General features: G+C 42.3%; 1 protein-coding gene across 1 annotated transcript in view; it reads right to left on the reverse strand.

Annotated features, from left to right (window-relative positions):
- Positions 1–20,219, reverse strand: part of P3H2 (prolyl 3-hydroxylase 2) — a 165,316-nt gene extending 145,097 nt beyond the window's left edge. Inside the window, exon 1 of the mRNA XM_008151595.3 lies at positions 19,676–20,219. Within this exon, the coding sequence (XP_008149817.1) occupies positions 19,676–20,149 (474 nt within the window). The 5' untranslated portion in view covers positions 20,150–20,219. The remainder of the gene's footprint in view (positions 1–19,675) is intronic.
- Positions 20,220–22,247: the final 2,028 nt, after the last annotated feature.

A 22,247-nucleotide genomic window follows, 5' to 3' on the forward strand; every position in this document is an offset into this window, starting at 1 on the left:
AAGGGCCTTTTTCAAAGTTACACTCCTTATAGCAAAAATAATTACATTAAATATTATTGGCTAGATGCTTACAAAAGTAGTCTCAAAACGAATATCACATATTATGATTGGAAAGAAAGAATGAACTTCTGGCAAAATTCTATTTTCAAATGACTCTGTAGAATATCACATAATATATTACAATGGGGAAGAACAATTACTGTCACATAGTTAGATATAATGATATTTTGATTTATAGCTGGATATACCATGAAAGAACTGTATCTGGACAATTGGAGCATGTGCAAGGGAGAAGTAGAGAATCATTTCTTGTTTATTTCCCACCAAAAGCCCATGTAGACTTTGGTGCTCTGGCTTAATTCACGATATTGTGTGAATCAGAACATAGATGTGTCAAAACAAGATGTTTTGAAATCAAAATTGGTAACAGACCACTGTCTTTTTGTTTTGGTTTTGGTTTTGCAGAAAAAAAAAAAAAGTACATTTCAAATAAGAAGTCACAACTTTGCCAATACATGAAGTACTTTTTATTCATAGAGAACAGCCGGCATTAATAACTTACATCTTGACCTTGATTTAGCGTCACAGGAAATAGTGAAGATTTTGAATAAAATGGAATCTTAGCCATTAGCTTACATCATTTTAGAGAGGAGTCTGCAAAACTGTGTAGTAAGTTTTTTTAACACTGAAGTTAAAGAAGAGAAATACAGTTCTTTGAAGTAAGTGATGAGATCAATATATTTCTTCAGGCCACTGACACTGCTACAAAAATCTATTTCTATGATTGCCAAGGGCTTGCCCATTTGGCTTTCTTCTCCAATATATTAAATATTTTATATTGCCCAAGCCTATCATTCTAGTGTCTCTATTTCAAACATATTGTAGGTAAGGATTTAATAAGACTAAATTGAGGAGCAAACAATGCAATTGCTGAGAGTTTCATAGTTTAGTAAAATTTAATAACTTTGTTTATCAAAAGAAATATTATGTCAAACATAAAAATATATTAAAGCCAGTAGTGACTTTCAAAGTTATATATTCCAATTACCTCATGTTATAAATGAAGATACTGAGACCAAGAAAGGGTCATCCATCATCATAAAGCCAGAGTAAGTGACATAGTTAGAATCTGAGCCACAGTTGCCCTTGCCAGTGTGGCTCAGTTGGCTGGAGAATTGGCCCATACACCGAAGCTGTGGGTTTGATTCCCAGTCAGGACACATACCCAGGCTGCAGGTTCATCCCCAGTCAGGATGCGAAAGGGAAGCAGTCAATTGATGTTTCTCTCTCTCTTCCTCCCTCCATCCCTCCCTCTCTCCAAAAATCAACAGACAACATGTCCTCAGGTGAGGATGAAAAATAAGAAAGAATTATAGTTACAGTTTCCTAATTTCTTACCTAAATACTGTTTTCAATAGTATATCCCACCCAACTTCATATTAGTATACTTATATCCTCATATATAAAAACCTTGGGTCTGTCACATCCACAACGACTAGAGGCTGGACCTAACTCCCAGGCTGCATGCACAGCAGGCTCTGGTAGGTGGGGACTTGTGGCAGTGGAGATGGGGATGGGGGAAGCAGGGTTGGCACTCACACTCACTCACAACCGCACACACGCACAGACACACACAGTGCCCACCAGCTCACAGCCTTTTCTCCCTTTCTTTCCCTCCCTCCCAGCTTGTCTTGGAGCCTCTCTCAAAATGAGGAAACAAAACAGACTGGGCCTGAAGAGGCCTGGATGGAAGGGAGGGTGGGCAAATGGTGGAGTGGCCCCCACTGGCCCCGCCTTCTCCCTGCCAGAAAAGAGGAAGAGGGAGACAGGGAGGCAGGGAGGCCTGGAAAATTGCTGAGAAAAACAAAGAGAGACAGAGACTGGGCAAGATCAGGCCAGCAAGGAAGGGCAGTTTGGGGCAACCAGGCCGGTGGGGGAGGGCAGTTGGGGGCAAGATTAGGACAGCTGAGGAGGACAGTTAGGGGCGATTAGGCAGGCAGGCAGAGAGGTTAGGGGCTATCAGGCAGACAGGCAGAGGGGTTAGGGGCAATCAGGCAGGCAGGCAGGTGAGTGGTTAGGAGCCAGCAGTCCCAGATTGTGAGAGGGATGTCCCCGATTGGAGAGGGTGCAGGCTGGGCTGAGGGAACCTTCCCCTCCATGCATGAATTTCAAGCACCGGGCCACTAGTCTATATATATAGAAAAGGTTAGGTGACCGACCATATGTCCATCTGACCGTCTGACCAATGCACTGGCAATTTAAAAATAAATATTGACTCGAGCATGTGCGATATTTGTTCCTGTCTGACACTGGCCTCCCATTTAAATTAACTCGAAGACAGTTTCCCGTGATGCCAGCACGATGACTATTTGCAATGACTATTAATAAATTACAAGGACAGACTCTAGACAGAGTAGGAGTATTTCTACCTGAACCTGTTTTGGGACATGGTCAGTTATATGTTGCTTTATCTCGAGTTAGAAGAGTGTGTGACGTTAAAGTTAAAGTTGTAAATACTTCATCTCAAGGGAAATTAGTCAAGCACTCTGAAAGTGTTTTTACTCTTAATGTGGTATACGGGGAGATATTAGAATAAGTTTAATCAATTTATCAGTCATTGTTTTTATCAATGTTGTTTTTATATCATGTTTTTGTTTTTATATCTTGTCTTTGTTGATGTTCTATCATGTTTATTTATTAATCAATTTATATATTATTTTCATATACATTTTACTAATTTTCTTTCATCTCTGAAACTTCTTTTATAGAGAAAGTGCAAATAGTGATATTAAAATATTTCTTCTAATTAATTTCCTTTCAATGTGCACAAATCCATGCACTGGACCACTAGTTGACTTATAAATCGTACCCCCCATGAAAGAGCTCTCTTTAAAAAGTGGGGGTGGAGGGGTCAATGGGGGAAGAATAGAGAGAGCATTTGTAATACTTTCAACAATAAAGATCAATTTTTTTAAAAGAATGAAAAAAAAAGCCAAGTTACTGCTAAGGTCCAGCACTGTTTTTGGAATCACCCATGAGTAGAGTTTTATAGGGCTACTGATTCAGAACCCAAACATTTAAGGGTCTGAAAAATTCAAAGGGCCTTGTGTTATGAATGGTCAGTGACAGGGTAGGGTAGACAATGAAGAAGAAATAAGCAAAGCTGTCATTTCAGTCCCCCTAAAAAATGTATGATCAAGTACACAGAACAGCATTTTTAAATACCTAATTATGAGGAGTGTCATAGGGCAAACTCATGCTCTAGGAGCAATGACAATTCAATTCAATGAACCTATTGAGTTAGTACCAAAAGCAGACTCAAACAGTGAAGTCAGCCAAGAATGAAGTTTATGTCAAAGACTCATACATAATGACCTGGGACATAGGAGGTATTGATTAGGGAATGTCATATTTGTTCTGGGACAATGAGAAAAGGAGAAGGGAATCATTACTTAGGAGCATTTTTTTTTCTTATTCTAAATCCTACCTTAATTGGTTTCCCATCTATAACATAGTAGGTAAAACTGTATTAAGTATCCTATTGGGAAAATGGAACAGGATGTACAACTACTCATTTATGTGTGGAGTTAAATCGCGGTGTTCCAGAAGGAGCTCCTCTGTGGACCTATAAACAAGTGAAAGGGCAACTAGTGGCAGCTCAGCAGAAGTGCTGGGACATTTGAACCTCTGAAGCAGGAGCAGGAAAGAATACTCTTAACAGCTTGACATGCACCATGGCACCAGTCCAGGTGATCTACTTAGGTTTGCGTTAATGGTGGTGAAAGTTGACTAGAGATTTTTATTAGAGGACAGAAAGGTTTTGCTGTAACTTTGGGCAATTAAGCATTGGTAACAAAGTTAATCCAGAGTTTTGAGATAAAGTCCACTCATCTTGTATGCACCATCATCATCATTATAATTTAAAGATTATTTGAAGAATCCACATGAAGACTTTTGGATGTGAACAAGATGGTAAACTCATTTCTCCCCTACTTCCTCTTAGGTACACCTAAAAACACTGGACAAACTATCACAGGCAAACACAGGAAGATTGAAAGGTGGCAAGAAGACAGCCTGGCCAGGGACCCAGTACTTGAACATAGTAGTAAATTTCCTTCTTTTTGTCTGTCATATATATACACACATATATACATACATACCAGCTTGGACTCTGGAGAAGCCTGCCACCTGGAAATGCCTATGGGAGCCAACAAAAGCAGGCTTTTCTAGTTAAAGGACCAGGAAAGTTGGGCATAACAGAATAGAAATGATTGTGATAACACGTGCCCTACCCCAGCCAAACACCAGGGAATAAAAACATGTGCTCCCTCCATCCCAACCTTGGTCAGCCCGTAGGACAGAGAGCCTGGGTTTCCCCTTCTCTCCTTCCCAGGGGTAGCAGCAACTCCTCCCTCTACCAAATAGAGAGCAAAGGAGGGATTTCAGAGAGGAGAGGCCAAATAAAATGGTCCTTTAAATATTCTTTAGCAATATTTAACATTAAATATCCTTAAACCTGAAGTCCTGGGAAGACTCCCTAGCAACCCAATGTGCAAATGAGCATTGGCAAAAGGTTTCAGAACTGAACTACAGTGCGGAATATGGTAGTCAGGTTTTCAGACTGGCCTCTGGATAGCAGCACACAATTAATTGAAGCAAATTAGAATTGCCCTGTAAACACTCTGTAAATGAAATTGGGTTTTCTGAGTATATTGTGATGTACTTGCTAAAAGAAGTACACCCACTTTCAATTCCTAAGCATGGATGTTCTGATAAGTTATTATACGTTTAATTTAAAACTCTCATTGGTACTCTGTAACCACAAGTAAATTCTTTTTAGATGTTATCTCAGAGACACTTGAGCCAGAAATCAGAAGACTGATGCAAATCATACATGTGGATATTGTTACTGCTAAATATTCTGTTCCTGTGTGTTCCTGTGTGTGTTTTAAGGCCTTGGTATTTTTTCCCCCCTCTTTCCTTTTTTGCATTATGTGAGTTGCTTATAGAGAGTGTGCTGGGAACCCTGGTCTAAGATTATATTAACCAGAATTAAGAAGCAGGACAGAGAGAGAACTGTATGTTTTTTCCAATGAAAAAGTCCTTAATGATCTACCATCTGTGGCTATAAGACACATTTTCATTTTATAAGACCTGAATTGGAAAATATGTTAAATGTTATCTATTTCAACATCGCTTTAATGCTTGAACACTAAATGCAACCTCCCTATTAAGCATTTGTCTGACTTATGCTCAAAAACTTTCTTCTGGGGTTCCTTATTATATCTGACTAGATGTCAGCGTTAGGAAAGTCTTTGGGTTTGAACCCAGATCTTATTCTCTGTTATTTCTGTTACTTGGTCCTAGCTCTTCAATTGGCTTGGTGCCGTTAAGATCAAGAATAACTGTCTCACTCTAGGTGGTTTTGTTCAGTGGTTAGAGCATCAGGCCACAGACTAAAGGGTTGTGGGTTCAATTCTGGTCAACATCATGTACCTCGGTTGCAGGCTCAATCCCCAGCCCCCGTCGGGGCATGTGCAGGAAGTGGCTAATCGATGTATTTCTCTCACATCATTGTTTCTTTCTTCCTGTCTCTCTATCTGTTGCCCTCTCTTCCACTCTCTCTAAAAATCAATGGAAAAAAATATCCTTGGGTGAGGATTAACAAAACAAACAAACAAAAAAAAGAATAACTGTCTCACTGCAGACTGGTATAGCCACTATGGAAAACAGTGTGAACTTCCCTCAAAAAGTTAAAAATGGAACTCCCATTTGACCCAGTGATCCCACTTCTAGGAATATATCTTAAGAATTCTGAAACACCCATCAGAAAGAATATACATATGTATCCCTATGTTCTTAGCAGTACAATTTACAATAGCTAAGATCTGGAAACAGCCCAAGTTCCCATCAGTAGATGAATGAATATAAAAAACTGTAGTACATTTACTCACTGGAATACTATGCAGCTATAAAAGAAAAAGAGCTATTACCCTTTGAGACAGCATGGAAGGCCCTGGAGATGATTATACTAAGCAAAATAAGCTAGTCAGAGAAAGACAAATATATGACCTCACTTATATGTAGAATCTAATGAACACAATATAGTGATGAATAAAATAGAACCAGAGGCGCAACAGACTGAGGAATCTCAGAGGGAAGGGCTGGGGGGAGAGGGGGAATTAACCAAAGAATTTACATGCATATATGCATTGTCCATGAACACAGACAATAGGGTGGTGAAGGCCTGGGGCAGGGTGGGAACCAGATTTGGGAGGGGAAGGAGGGAAAAAGGGGGGAGATACTTGTAATACTTTCAACAATAACAATTAAAAAATGAATTAAAAATGAATAAATAAATACCTATTTCTGATGGAATTCCAAAATGGAAAAAAAAAGAGAATGTCTCCGATGATGCATTTTTTAAACCTCTTTTTTTGTTTGTTTGTTTAGTCTATTCATCCCTATTTCAACTGTTTCTCATCATAGTTATGAGTCTTGTATCTATCTGTTTGTCCTTCCTGAACATGCCCTAGTTTATCTTGTACCTCTTAAAGAACCACCAAATTAGATATCTGTGTGACCTTCTTGAAAGTTTTAAATGGACTGTCATCAGACACACTGGAAGCACTTGTTTTTTTATCTCCTTTTAAACTCCTTTTATCTTCATTCTATTTTGCATTTCATTATCTCATCCTTCTTTTCCATAGGTAGATTGTTGGCTCTCAGTACCAGTCCACTAAAATATTTTAGAATCTCCGGCTGGCAGAGATAAAAAGAACTCTTATAAGCCATCTGGCCTAACGTTTCTCTTGTCCAAATGGAGACCTCCATGCCTGGAGAGAAAAGTTAGTGACAGACTGGGGACAGAGTCTAAATTGCTTGATCCCTAGACTCATAACATTCTACTTTTACTTTTTTTTTTTTTTTTTTTTTTTTAGCTTCTCTCCCATTTGCCTGTTATACAAGAAGTAGGGTCATTTTTGGTGTTTGTGATGATGAGATGTTTGTTGATTTCCAAACCCAGGCCATCTCTGATGGGTACTCAAGATCCGAGTGGGGAAAAGGCTTACAGGGATTTAAAATTCCCAAGACGTGTTGGTCTGTGGGGAGAGATTTTATCTATTAATATGAAACAGAGAAGGTTAGGAATGTGTTTGAACAGAGTCCCATTTTTTGAAAAGGACAAAGAAGAGGCCACAATCTCACGGAAATTGTGAATTCAGAGTGTTGAAGAATGTAGTGGAGAAGAGAACAAAAGGACTTTTCTCAACACAACAAAAAAGCAGTCCCCACTTCTCATTAAGAGGAGGATTTCTGCTTTAGCCTGAAGGTGAAAGTAGGCTGGTCAGCATGCACTCCAAGGTATAGAGAACTGAAGGTGAAGTCCGTGACTCAAACTGACCAGGTCAACTTCTTATTTTGTGTATCCCGAAGTTTTCTGTACCTACTATATGTGTTAATATCTTCTAAGTTTATCATGATGTATGTGCCTATTCTTCTGCCTTTCATCTGCCCTCACAAGTTTGCCCTCCGCCTAGAAACCCTGAGGCAAGGAACAAGTTCTTCTGTGTCAGTGCTGACCTACGTGAGCCCACAATCTTTTTTTTAATTCTTACCAGAACCCTGTGAAATAGGTCTGACTGTCATCCCTATTTTCCAGATAAAAAAACTCAGGTCCATGTGGGTGAGCTCTTTATACCACTAATAAAAAGCAGGACGTTTATGAATATAGAACTGGGTTTTGATGTTAAAACCCAATAAGTTATTCTAATAAAGTCAGAAAATTGTTGAACACATTGTAGCTGCATGAAGTGATGAATGTTGTATAAATGACTTAGTCTTCTATGAGGATTTTAACGCCTCCTCTTCCTCACTTCTCATCTTATCTGTTTGCTCATTCCTCATACATGACTTTGAAAAATATTTTCCCCTTTTATCTGTACATCAATCCTGTGAGTTGTGTGGTTTTATTATTATTATTTTATTATTATCTATCTTTTCCCGGAGATAGATATTGAGTCAGAAAGAGGGTAGGGAACTTGGCACACAGTAAAAGGGCAGGTCAAACCACACCTAGGGTTTCAATAAAACCTGAAATGGCATATGATGGCATTTCCCTTAGCAAGTTTAAAAAGTCACTAAAACAACAGTTCACTCGGACTTAGCTTTGTTTTGAAGTGGTATATTTTATAACTATAATTAAAGTAAAATTCCTTGAAGATATCATTTCATGTATTACCATATATCAATTTTTCAAGCCTCAGAATAGTATATATTATTTTTAAAAATATGATCAATTAGATCTATCCTGAAGACATCGTATATTCCAAATTCTCCATTATGTCTACTTCCAATGTTTTTTTCTTTCTTAGTCCTTTTTTCCTATCTAAAAGTTAAAAATTACCATTTTTTTCTAAATGGAATTTCTCATATATCTTAAATCTTATGTCCTTCCCATACCTAATCCCATTGCTTTGAAACAAAACATCCCTGAACTGCCACCACATTATCTGTTACAGTCTGCATGTTTGCATCCCTGCAAAAATTCGTATGTTGAAACCTAGCCTCCAAGCTGATGGTATTAGGAGGCAGGGCCTTCAGGAGGTCATTAGGTCATGGAGGCAGAGCCCTCATGAATGCAATTAGTGCCCTTATAAAAGAGGCCCCAGAAAGCTTCTGGCCCCTCCTGTCATGTGTGGTTAACGGGAAAAGATGACTATCTAGGAAGCAGGGCTCTTAGCAGTTGGCCTTTCTGCCACTAAAAATATGAGAAATAAATGTTTGGTGTTTAAAAGCTACCCAGTCTATGAGTATTCTGTCTTAGAAGCCTCAATAGACCAAGACATCCTCTGACTCTCTCTCTCTCCATCTCTATGTCATTCTCCTTTCCTCTGGCCCCTCTTATTTCCTCCACTATCCAGACTTCTACATGTTGGCATTTTGGGTTTCAGTCAAGCTGCTTTCTCCGGATATAAGTGATACAGAGCTAATCCCAAGAAAACTAAGAGTTTCCGTAGATTAATTTTAAATGTTGGCTCTGGGTACTTCCCAAGTTGAATGAGAAATACATTAATTCTGGAGTTTGGAGTTCACGACTAAAGGTGCTAGCTTGTGTTGCTGAAGCAGTCTATCCTGTCCTGTTCAGACAGTAAGTAGAGGGAAGCCAGAGCCTCTGGTTTTACCCGCAAAGCTGGATGCATGCAGCCACAGGGGAGCACCAGCTGTGGGATATGAGCCCAGTAATTTGCACCTTGGGGAAAGAGGTTCTATTTCCAATGGATTTCCCCTCATGAAAAATTTCAAGTTGTAACCAAACTTTCTCATAAATATCATGATTCACCAGTGGGCACTTTGCCACCCAGTATATAGTAAAAAAATTGATTTTGTACTTGTCTAACCTTAATGTCCAGTTAGCTTCAGTATGGCTAAATGATTCAATCAGTGGCTCTCTATGTAGATTGATTTTCACTCCCCAGAGACATTTGCAATGTATACGAAGACTTTTGTTGTTCTCACAGCTTGGAGTAGGGTGGAGTGTGCTGATACTGCTGTCTAATTGATAATGGCCAGAGATGCTGCAAACCATCCTAAAATTCTCAGAACAGCCCACCAGAACAAAGAATTATTCATCCCAAATGTCAATAAGCCAAGCTTGAGAAGCTCCAGCTTAAATGCCTATTGACCTGAGATCTGTAGACTCCACTATATAACTGAGCCCTTAGTCATCCTATAGAAATAATGACTGACTGTGAAAGTCTCTGTCCCTGGTGGTTGTGCGAGAATCAAATGCTGATTGTTGATTATGGATTCAATCTGAAAAATGTTATTAAGAAATAGTTCTTGCTTCAATGGGGAAATTATTAGTATGGTGTTCTGGATTACTCTTTGATACTATAATTTGAGATCATTTTCAAAAACAGCCAAATTTGGTTTTAAGGTAATTTCACTGTTTCTGTAGTCCTAATTATGTGTTGATTTCTTCATGCAAGCCTATTGATATTGGCAGAGTGCAAGCTAAAAATCTAACATTCACACAAGAATAAATCAAAATTGGCTCAATTAACTTTCTTAGGATTCAGGGTTTGTTAACAGCTTCTCTGTTTTGTTTTGGATTTATTTATTTGATTACATCTTTTGCCTTTTTACATTCCCATCCAGAATTCCAGTATAATTACACTGCAATCTTCAGCAGGTTCCCATTACTTGCACAAAAGTTGAATCCATTATCTGCAGATAATGAATTCCAGCAGGATCAATCCAATAGCCCTGAACTTCTGGAAAAAACTGCCATCTTGGATCTTCCTCTCGCTGGCTCTTATTCTTTCATTTCCCTTCCAAAGAAGATTCTTTGCCTCATTAATTTTCATTAGGTTTATTAGGGAACAACACTGACCAGGTTCCCATTTCTGAGTTTTTTCCAGAAGTGGGCAGAAGAGCACTGCAAGGAATAACATCACATAAGGAGATGGTAGCTTTGGTTTTCTAGATCTATTCCAGTTAGCAAATAATGTCAGGGACAGGCTGGACAGGCTATGTGTTTTAATTTTGTTGAGTTTATGTGTTCAGTGTGGGTCTTTCCATAGTGGTCATCAGCAGTGTTACAGAGGTGGGACTCAGGGTTCTTGAATTCTAATCTTGGTTCTTGCATTAAATGGCTAGATAAATATGGACAACTTGATTCACTTTAGGGTTTTATTATTCCATCTGTAAAATGGGATGGTTGGAATACCACTGTTTCATGAATGTGGCAGAGAGCAGTTGCAGAAATATGGGGAGCTGAGAGGGAAGGGTAACAACTTCCCCAACATATGCCTACGTTTTACACAAGGCATATGAGGAAAAGGGACATGAAAAGTTTCAAAGAAGTAGATGCCTATGGCTGTGTATCAAAGAAGCTCTATGCCCTTCATTGTATTATATTCAGAAACCTGACATTGCCTCTACCACTACCTGCAAGTCTCTTCCCTCTAATTGTTCCCTTCAAGTCTCTCTCTCACCATGTAGGTCACCAATAGGGCAAGGAATGGGGGAGGAAAGGGAGAAAGTCAGAAATAAGCATAGAAAACTAAGTAAGGCAGAAAGGAGTGTAGTTGAGTGAAATCGGCTTTTTCCAACAATAGTCTGTCGCCCTCAGCAGTTCTAAAAACTGAAAATCTTACACAAGCACTAACTCATGCCACTCAGAAGTCTGAATCCGAAACACTTTTTTTTAAAAGATGTGTCTGGGCTATTTGGCAAAGGAGGGGCCAGGTCTCATGAAAATTACATAGCTAGGAAGTCAGAGAACGGGAAAAGAGGGATAAATGAAAGGAAAGAAAATGAATTATAGGATAAAAGCTGAATGGAAAAAAAGACAGGAGAAATTATTTTTCCCAGTGAGAAATGCAAAATTTTCCACCAGACAACTGTGACTCTTGGCTGAGTGGTCGATGCATCATGTGAATGAAAATGTAGGGTGGGCGGGGCAGTGCAGGAAGATCTGTCTCGTGTCTGCCCTGTCTCCGAAGCAAAAGGTTCACTGCAGTCCCAGCTGCACCCCTGGTTCACCACGCTACCCTTTACAGAGTCTGCCATGGCCATTTACATAGAGGCAGCCATGACCATGACATAGAGTATGGAAAGAGCACTGGAACTTTCGTTAGAATATCTGCATTCTGGACCCAGCTCTCCTTGCTAGCCCACCTTGATCTGTCATGGAACCTCTGAAGCCAGTGTTATTAGTTATTAAGTGACAGGGACAGAGTTCTTCATGATCTCTGAGGGTCTTTCAAGTTGTAGCATTTTTTATAGTTGCAAAAATAACTACTCCATACCCTTGCTAGACCACATTTCTTGAGCAAATATGGTACTTATCCCTCTCTCTCACCCCTCTTTCACTGCCCAAAAGCAATTATTTTACCTGGAGAGAGAGAGTTGAACAAGATGGTCTCTTGGAGTCCCTTCCAGTCCCAAGATCTGTGATTCTAAGAAATCCACAGTTTACTGAATGCCTTAGCAATACAAAAGAACCATTATTATACCAAATCTGAGGAGTTTTCATTTTAAGTGAACCCACCCACCTTTCAGAATTTCTCAAGTCCCACCCATGAACCTGACATTTTATCTAACATTCCCAAAAGAATTCCACAGGCTATCTATCCTTTTGGAGTTTATCAGTGAACAAATTATATTAGTGGCAGAATACACTTGATTCTCAAAGATGGGATCTGCGAAGACAGACAAGCAGTTTATTACTTTCTGTTATTAAAACCTGTAAAGGAATCCCTGATTCACCAGACTGAGATAGGAGAAAACTTATAAGCAGTTGCTACCCTCATTTAACTGAATTTTAAGCCTCTGTGTCACTATTTGTAATTGCAATGAAGAGCCGACTGGGCCTTCAAATGGACAACCCCCATGAGGGGACAACTGGGATTCTAACTGCTTAGCACACAGCACCCAAGAGCTGGCTACACAAAAAAATCACCCAGTAGGAGGATTTTAGAACAGCTATTTTTAAGACATAAAATTAACCTCCAATGTGAAATAACTGGGGGAATAAAAGGCACAAAGTCTACATGTAGGTAAAAAGAAATTTAAATACGGGGTTTGAGAAAGGTTTTTATTCTAAACAGTATGTATATCATGCAGGTGTGGCCTAGGGTTTCCATTTTTTTTGTTGTTGTTAAGGCATTCATCTAGAAAGAGAAAGAAGTTCATAAAGCAGAATAGAAGTGAGAAAATTCCTTGAGCTTACTTTTTTCTTTTCTAGCAACCACTCATAAGATAGATGATGGTCAATAAAAGGGGGGTTTAGAGAGATGACTCTAGGAGGGAGATAACATTGCCTAAGTTAATCACATTTTTTTCTGTGCCCCTTTAATTCTGAGGAAAATACAAAGGTCAAATAGCACAAAGCACCAACTCAGAAACAACGCATGCAGGAGCAGGCTTGTTTTAAGTAAAAAAATAAAATAAAATAAACAGCACTAGGTTTGTTTGTTTTTTCTTAAATGGCTGAAATAGCAGGAGAAAGAGATACCATTCAAGTTTCCAGATTACAAAGCACACAGATAAGAAAAAATCCTAATAAAAGAGTAATATGCAAATTGACCATACCTCCGCTATACCCACAAGCCACGCCCACCAGCCAATCAGGAGCGAGTATGCAAATTAACCCAACCAAGATGACTGTGGCCATGGAGCGAGCAGGAGGCTTGGGTTTCCCCAGCGATGGAGGAAGTCAAGCTTCCTGCACACCCTGGCCAGCCCAGGCCTCCGCTGAAGGCTACAAAGTTTCAATTATAGAAGATAAATAAATCCCAACAAAAATGGCTGAGGCCACGGAGTGAGCAGGAGGCGTGGGTTTCCCCGGTGATGGAGGAAGCCAAGTTCCTGGCCTGCCTTGGCCTCTACTGAAGGCTACAAAGTTTCAATTATAGAAGATAAATAAATCCCAGATACCAGGGCCTCCACTTGGGTCGCCGGGGGGTGTGGCCAGCCTGCAAACCATCACAGAGCAAGGGGTCCACACCCTAAGGGAACCCCCACCCTGATCCAGGACACCCTTCAGGGCAAACCAGCTGGCCCCCATCCATGCACCAGGCCTCTATCCTATGTAATAAAAGAGTAATATGCAAATTGACCATCACTCCAACACACAAGATGGCTGCCCCCGTGTGGTCAAAGATGGCTGCCCCCATGTGGACACAAGATGGCCAGCAGGGGAGGGCAGTTGGGAGGGACCAGGCCTGCAATGGAGGGCAGTTGGGGGTGACCAGGCCGGCAGAGGAGGGAAGTTGGGGGTGACCGAGCCTGCAGGGAAGAGCAGTTGGGGGGGACCAGGCCTGCAGGGGAGAGCAGTTGGGGGGGACCAGGTCTGCAGGGGAGGGCAGTTAGGGGCAATCAGGCTGGTAGGGGAGCAGTTAGGCATCAATCAGGCTGGCAGGGGAGTGGTTAGGGGGTGATCTGGCTGGCAGGCAGAAGCGGTTAGGGGCAATGAGGAAAGCAGGCAGGTGAGCAGTTGGGAGCCAACAGTCCTGGATTGTGAGAGGAATGTCCGGCTGCCCGTTTAGGCCCAATCTTGGGATCAGGCCTAAACAGGCAGTTGGACATCCCTTGAGGGGTCCCAGATTGGAGAGGGTGCAGGCTGCGCTGAGGGACACACCTACCCATGCATGAATTTCATGCACCGGGCCTCTAGGCCTCTAAATAAAAGGCTCTCTCTGCATTTGTTTAAACTCAACAAATGTACATAAAGCAAGCACAATGTGTCAAGGATTTTCTGAAGCATAGTTTTAGGTAATAAGAATTAAATCAGTGTGTGTGGAGCAAGGGGGTTGGGGGGAGGGGAGATGGGATGGAGAGGGAGGGAAAGGAGATTTGCAACACTAGCCAGAACCTGCAAGTAGAAGAGTGTCAAGTCAAACAATCTATAGTCCTTCTGTAAGTTTCTCCCCCAACCAACCAGCCAGGAAACCAAGTAACTAGTGTGGGGCAACCTCGGCCACCACACTGCAATCTTTCTCAACAATATTTCATGCACAAGGAATCAAGCTATTACTTATTCAGCAAATATATACTGAGCATTAACTGCCTTTGCCCCTGGTTTAGATATTTGGGGGGATACAGATGCTGAGGACCCAACTCCGACCTACTGGCCCCAAAGCTCTCATTTTAAATCACATTTTTAATACCCAGGTGATTAAGAATAATCATCTAATAATCACCCGGATCTGAAAACTCCTATTTTAGGAGATATAACAATGACTACGAGAGTTCTTAATCTCAAGGAGCTCATGTAAGTGATAGGCAAATATATGAATTTCCCAAAACAAGGTTGAAAGTGAAACATGATACGCGAAGAACAAATTCTTCGCTGTGGCTGGACATTTAGAGGAGGGAGGAATGATGGATTGTTGGGAGTTGCACAGGGAGTGAAAGAGGACCTCACCCAAATAGGTACATTTGTGGTAGTCGAATTACCATTTCAACACGTAGAGAAGGAAAAATCTACTATTAGAATTAATAATAAGCAGAAACATGGCTCCAGTGTTCAGAGAGAAAGAGACCTTGTCCTGGGCGCTTTACATAAATCTCCTCTGAAACCCGATCCAAAACAGTCAGGTACATCCTATCATTTCCCTATATTGCAGACGGGGCAAGAGAAGGTCAGAAATTTTATAAAATTTGCTCACCATCACACAGCTAGAGATTGAGGAGCTGAAGTTCAATATCAGGACTATCCCATTCCAGAGCCTACATGCCTCCCAAAGAAGAATAAACAAAGCCCAGATGTGCAAAAGTGTGAGACACATAAGACCAGGCATCTATTGTTCCCTCTGGCTGGAGGGTGGCAGAGTGGGGGGTGGGGGGGAGAGAGACAGGGCTGGTAGAGTTAAGGGGGAGCCAGACTATAGATGCTATATTAAACTAGGTGGGCTATATACGGTAACAAGGGGAAACCAATGAAAGTTTCCCATAGAATACTGTGATAAAAGCTTTATTTTAGGGTTTAGGCTATGAATCATGAGTTATATCTTACAATCAGAAATAATAAAAATCAAAAGTTTGAATAGTCTTTCCCTGGCTAAGAAGCAGGTGGAACTGTTGTCTCATAGCTGTTCAGATAAACATGCCAGGTCTTAAGGAAGATTCTACAGAGCAGGCCTTAAGATAAATGCACTGTATGTCTGGTATCCTGCAGGACAAGGATCAGCTCATCCCTGGAGCTGTCCAAATCTGGCAGAAGTATAGCCCTGGAGACTAAAGCATTCCCTGGGACCTGAGGCAGCCCCATGGGGCAGTGGGCACAGCACAAGCATGGGCATCAGTTATTGTCAGAGCTCAGACTCCTGAATTCTGGTCCTGTGTTCATTTCATCAAATCAAATCAGGTGACACTGGGCAAGCCCCTTTCACTCTCTGAATCGCCCTTTCCTTGTCAGGGAAATGTGAAATTGATCTGGACGGGACTCAGATTTCACAAAATTCAATTCTTCCCTTCCAACACCCCAGCATAAAGGATCTGCTTCCATCAATGTCTCACTTCCTGGGATTTGGGGGTGGGAAGAGTAGCATCTCCCAAGAGCTTCCACAGTTTGTAAAGCCCTAGCGAGAATAACTGTACTTCCTTATCTCTAGGAAGCCCACTAGTTCTGACTAGATTATAGATTTGCCATTCTCAAATCCTGACTGCAGAGTCCTCACTGAAATCAATCTGGCCCAAGATTATCTTTTTTCAAGTGCAAACTGGATCATTGATCAAAAGTAACTCAACAACAACATGACCATATCCAAGCACATGCAGGGAACTCCTCATTGTATCATCAAGGAATGAACTTTAGAATCCATTCCTGTCAGGATATTCCATTATTATTTGAAATTTTTTGTTTTATTCTCAAAAGATTGTGTGTGTGTGTGTGTGTGTGAAATTCCAAATTCCTTGGAAGCCAAGCAAAGGCTTAAAACTGTGGAGGGAAGGGACAGAACCATGATGCATCTTATTTGACGTTCACAAAAAATATTCCTGCAAATTCCAACCATCAAAAATGAATTTCCAAAGACATGATCAATTACATGGATCCAAAAAGACTTGCCTGTAGGAGAAGGGGTGAATATGGAGAAGATACAAGATTTGTTCTGCTCTTAGAAACATTGCTGGTAATTTATTTTTTACATTGCTTCACATATTTTTAGAAGAACTTTTAAACTTCATGGGTTCATCAGACCACACCTAGTAGTTCACCCATGGAGGTGCCCATGAATGACTAACTCCTGTAAGCAATTCATTGCAGCAATGTGACGCATATTAAACCTATTGGTGTCACCTTCTTTGACCTCCAGCCATGGGACAGGAGCAGGAGAATGACATAAATGCTAACATTTACAGTGAAGCAAGCTTAATGACAGGACCGAAGAAACACACATTTTGTTACCTCATGGTTATTTATTTTTATAGGACCTGAGAAAAGAAAATCTGCCCAAGATGTGTGACAGAGCTCTCAGCAGGACTGCCAAGCTCACATCTGTGACTCCTGGGAAGAGTATATTACAGGGGACCACCCACGCTCTGCCCTGGGAACTAGCTTATATATCTTCAGCTGTCAGGCACTCAAGGTCCCCTCTCCGCTTACCATTGACTGATTTTTGTAAGACCACCAAAACTGTCCACTTATTCAAAAGAAATCAGATTTGCATGCCTTTACAAATCTATCAGGAGGCACAAGTAAACAAAAGACAAATCCTGGAAAAGACTCAAGGCTCTCTCCTTATTTCTTGCCCAATATCATATAGTGAAGTCCAGCATCTTAGCCACAACACTGGGAGTTAAGAGTTTGCCCATGCTGTGATTTCCTGAACTCAACCCACATCTGCAAATCTCCTGAAAGCTTGAGGGGAGAGACCTTGAGGGAGGAGCTGCTAAACACACCTAAATATCTGCACATAATGTGTATTTCACCACCCCAGAAATGTAGCCTGGTACACTGGCGGGCATGAACTGTCACTTCAACAGCTGTAGAAGAGACACTGATATATTGACATAGAAAGGCGGAAAGTTAAGAGCAACATGAGTGAGTAAGAGTGGGGGTGAGGTTGAGAACCACAAGCTAAGTGCTCTCTGCTGAAGCATCCAGATAGATCTTCAACATTGTGGATATGGGGGAAATGTTAATATATATCGCATACCTCCTGAACTAAGTTCAGGCAAGTTGAATACACAAAAATGAAACCAGAATGAGAGCACTGGGCATCTGATGATGTATAACCAAGTCTAACACTTAAACCTCCAGAAACTGGAAGCCTTAGTGAGATTGCCTCACACAGATTTCACCTCTCCAAGCATTCCTTCTCTTTAACCTTTGATCTTAAACTTTTGTAGATGCAGGGGAGAAGAGAGACAAATTTATTTCAGAGCAAACCTATTTTTATCTCTACTGTTTTGAGAATGCTTTCTTTTAAGCTTCAGAGAAAAGTTACAGACTAGCGTGTAGGAGGGATGAAGGAGTGGAAACAGCAGAGAAATGGATGTGGAGCTACACCAAGAAATGAAGTGAGAGAAACCTTATGCTAGACCCAACTCTGACAACGTCTCAAGGATTAGTGCTTAGTGGGGACTTTAAACATCATCTTATCAGCACAGTCCTTTTTGAGAGAGAGAGAGAGAGAGAGAGAGAGAGAGAGAGAGAGAGAGAGAGCGCAACAGAGCTAACGACTTGCCCAGCTTCATCTAGTGTTGGTTACAGAGCTCACACCACCAGATACCTGAATCTACAAACACATGACAGAAACATTAAAGGATTACTATGGCCTTGTAGTACAGTTTGATATCAGGTAGTGTGATTCCTCCAACTTTGTTCTTCTTTCTCAAGATTGCTGTGGCTTTTTGGGGTCCTTTGTGGTTCCATATAAATTTTGGAATATTTGTTCTAGTTTTGTGAAATATTCCATTTGGTATCTTGATAAGAATTGTGTTGAATCTATTGATTGCTTTGGGCAGTATGGACATTTTAATTATTTTAATTCTTCCTATCCATGACCATGGTATATGTTTCCACTTATTTGTATCTTCTTCAATTCCTTTCTCTAGTGTCTTATAATTTTCTGAGTACATACATCCTTGTTTAAATTTATTCCAAGGTATTTTTTATGCAATTGTAAGTGGGATTATTATATTATTTTTTTTTTTTTAGTTTCCCTTTCTGATAGTTGATTATTGGTATATAAAAAAAATGCAACTGAGCCGAAACCGGTTTGGCTCAGTGGATAGAGCATTGGCCTGCGGACTAAAGGTCCCAGGTTCGATTCCGGTCAAGGGCATGTACCTTGGTTGCGGGCACGTCCCCAGTAGGAGTTGTGCAAGAGGCAGCTGATCGATGTTTCTCTATCATCGATGTTTCTAACTCTCTATCCCTCTCTCTTCCTCTCTGTAAAAAATAAATAAAATATATATTTTTAAAAATGCAACTGATTTCTGGGTATTTATTTTGTATCCTGCCACTCTACTGAATTCATTTATCAGTTCTAGTAGTTTTTTGGTGCAATCTTTAGGGTTCTCTATATAAGGCTCTGGTACATTTACACAATGGAATAATACTCAGCCATAAAAAAAGAAGGAAATCTTATCTTTTGCAACATGGATAGACATGAAGAGTATTATGGTAAGTGAAATAAGCCAGTCAGAGAAAGACAAGTACCATATGATTTCACTTATATGTGGAATGTAATGGACAAAATAAACTAACAAACAAAACAGAAACAGGCTCACATACAGAGAACACAATGTCAGCTGTCGGAAGGAAGGGGGGTTGGGAAGCTAGGTGAAAAAGGTGATGGGATTAAGCAAAAAACAAAACAACGTCAGATGACCTCTTTTGGCCACCTTTTATCCCCTTTTTACCCCCTTCCACCACCAGAAGGAAAAGGAGGTGGGGGTGGTGGAAGGGGGTAAAAAGGGGATAAAAGGTGGCCAAAAGAGGTCATCTGACGTTGGATGGTGAACACACACACAATATATATAGAATTGTACACCTGAACCTATACAATCTTATTAACCAATGTCACACCAATAAATTAAAAAAAAAAAAAAAAGAACGAAACATTAAAAGAGACCAAATCTGGCAAGAAAACAACAGTGACGAGGACTCAGGAGAGCACCTGGAGCCACAGGGAGCCTAGGTGTGCGGACTGGGTACCTTGATGTAGGCTCGCTGCAGGTAGTTGTAGGGCACTCGGCGCTGGAAGTCGCTGCGCACATCCTCGCTGACCTGGTGGCGGGACGCCGGGCCACCGAGGCGCTGGGTCTCGCAGCTCCGGTAGCAGCGCGCCCGCTCCAGCACCGCGCGGAAGAAGGGCAGCTCTGCCCCCGGCCCGGCGCCGGGGGGCGCGAGCGGGCGGCGCGCGGCGCAGTGGCGGGCACAACGCGCGCGGATCTGCCTCAGGCGCCGGTGGCTGCGCAGCGCCCCTTCCAAGTCGCGCACGGCAAGCTCGTAGTCCCCGCTGTAGTAGGCGGCCACGCCGCTGGCATAGAGCAGGTCGTAGGGCTGCAGAGGCCCTGGCTCGGGCTCCACCTCCGGGAGCGGGCTGTCCGGGGGGCCGCCCCACAGCGGCGGCGGTAGCAGCAGCAGCAGCAGCAGCAGCGGCAGCAGCGCCCAGATGCGCTCCCGCATCCTCCGCCTCGGAGAGACGCAGGACGGCCACGCTCCAGACCGCTCCCGCACCTGGCCTCGGTGCCCCTACTCCCACCTCCGAGGGCGAGAGCACTGGCCCCGCCGCGATCTGACTGCCCTGTGAGCCCCAGGTGACCGGTGACCGCCGGCTCTCGGAGGACTGAGAGGCGGAGGCCGGTCGGCCGGCAGCTCTTAAAGGGACGCCCACAACTCACACGCTCCTCCTGCTGCCCGATCCTCCACAAGCCTCCCGCCGGAGCTCAGCGCGCGCCCTGCCGGCTCCGGGAGGGCTGCAGCCACAGGGATGCCAAGGGCTGCACACCCAAGTGCCAGCCAGAGAGCAGAGCCAGTGCCTCTTGAGGGCAACCTGGGCGGGTGACGCTCTATACGTGGTTCCCCTTCTAGATTGCAGAATGGATAGGATCACTTCTTATTTGGAGAGGAAGAAAATCCGGCTCAGGGAGGTGAAAGTTCTAATCATTTTCTGGAGTTTGTACCTGACTTCACAGTTTACAGAGGCCTTCACCTTCAGGGGAAGTACGGATGCTCCAGCTCAGGCTGTTGAGGGAAGCACTGGAGGGCCATTTGGCCCAGTTGTGGGGGCTTGACAAGAGCGAGCAGTCCTAGTTTACAGACCCGTGAAGGGGCAAAGGGAAGCCTCACCCCAGGATCTTGGGATTCAAAGCTTAGAGTTCCTTCCCTTAGGGAGGGTTCCTCCCTGGCCTTCTCATCCACTGTTTTTTTTTGTGTGTTTGTTTGTTTTTTTTGGGGGGGGGGGTCTGTGTATTGGAACAGGGGGGAGAGGCCATCAAGAGTCCCCCTTTTTATGCAGAAGGTGTTATTACAGGACACAGAGAACTCGGAGGAAGGAGCAGCTGCCTTCAATTCTGCCTCTGTTTACCCATAGTGAGACCTTGTGCAACTGAGCCTCAGTTCCCTCATCGCTACAGCAGACAAATGTCCCAACACGTCATATAGTTTTCAGATATAAATTCTTCTAAGAGTTGAACAAAGAGGCAATTTAATAAATCCAGTACCCGCGGGACTTAAGCAATGAGTATCAATCTAGGAATGGGAAAGCAGACAGAAGTGGCTGCCAGATTCCAAAGGACTAGCTGAAGGCTTTCCTGTTCCTCTGCTTCTCCTCTCTCATAAATCCCTTCGGAGGCAAGTTGTTCCCCTCTTTCCTGTGCCTTGGCTCCACACTCTCACAAGGATTCCTGAGAGCTTATCCGCTGGACCCTTGACTCCAGCCTGCCTCCTGAAGGCATTCCTGTGGTCTCCTAGTGCCATAGCAATTTCACCAAAGTCTTCTTGGCTACCGGGATGGTGAGTAAGAGGGAAGGGCAATGGTAAAGAACCTCATATATCATGCAGTTGATATGAATTTCCTAAAGAAGGCTTTTGTGAGGAATCACCACTATGCCCGGGAGGTTGCCAGAGTTTCATGCTCATTCCTTCATTAATTTTGTTGAGTTTAACTGCTCTGACGATGAACAGCCTTGGTTCTGTTACTCCAAGGGATTCCCCCAAATCATGTTCTTATTATTTTTTCCCCATCAAACCTCACTCATTTGGCTCATCCCACTGATGGAAAAACTCCAGTTTGGAGCTGAGTGTGTACTTTGGATATTCAATTTTCCAGAATTTGCACTTGACTTATCTGCCTAGACATTTTCTCTAGGGGTTGTCTCTCTTTTCAGATAAAGATTTTGGAGTCCAGAGTTATCAGTCCACTTGTGGGACATTTTGAAGTATACTAGACTAGGGATTCCTGCTGTGGGGGGATGCTTAACCATAGATTACCTTTACATTCTGTGACATTTACATATCCTACCTAATAATAGACAAATATGCAAATTGACCATACCTCCGACACACCCACAAGTCACGCCCACAAGCCACGTCCACCATCCAATCAGAGCGAGCATGCAAATTAACCCAAACTAAGATGGCTACAGCCACAGAGAGCAAGGTTTCCTAGGTAACAGAGGAAGCCAAGCTTTCTGCCTGCCCTTGCCAGGCCTAAGCCTCCACTCAAGCTACAAAGTTTCAATTATAGAAGGTAAACAAATTCAAACAGAATGGCGGCAGAATG

This window comes from Eptesicus fuscus, chromosome 3, assembly GCF_027574615.1.
Source record: "Eptesicus fuscus isolate TK198812 chromosome 3, DD_ASM_mEF_20220401, whole genome shotgun sequence".
NCBI classification, from domain to species: Eukaryota; Metazoa; Chordata; class Mammalia; order Chiroptera; family Vespertilionidae; genus Eptesicus; species Eptesicus fuscus.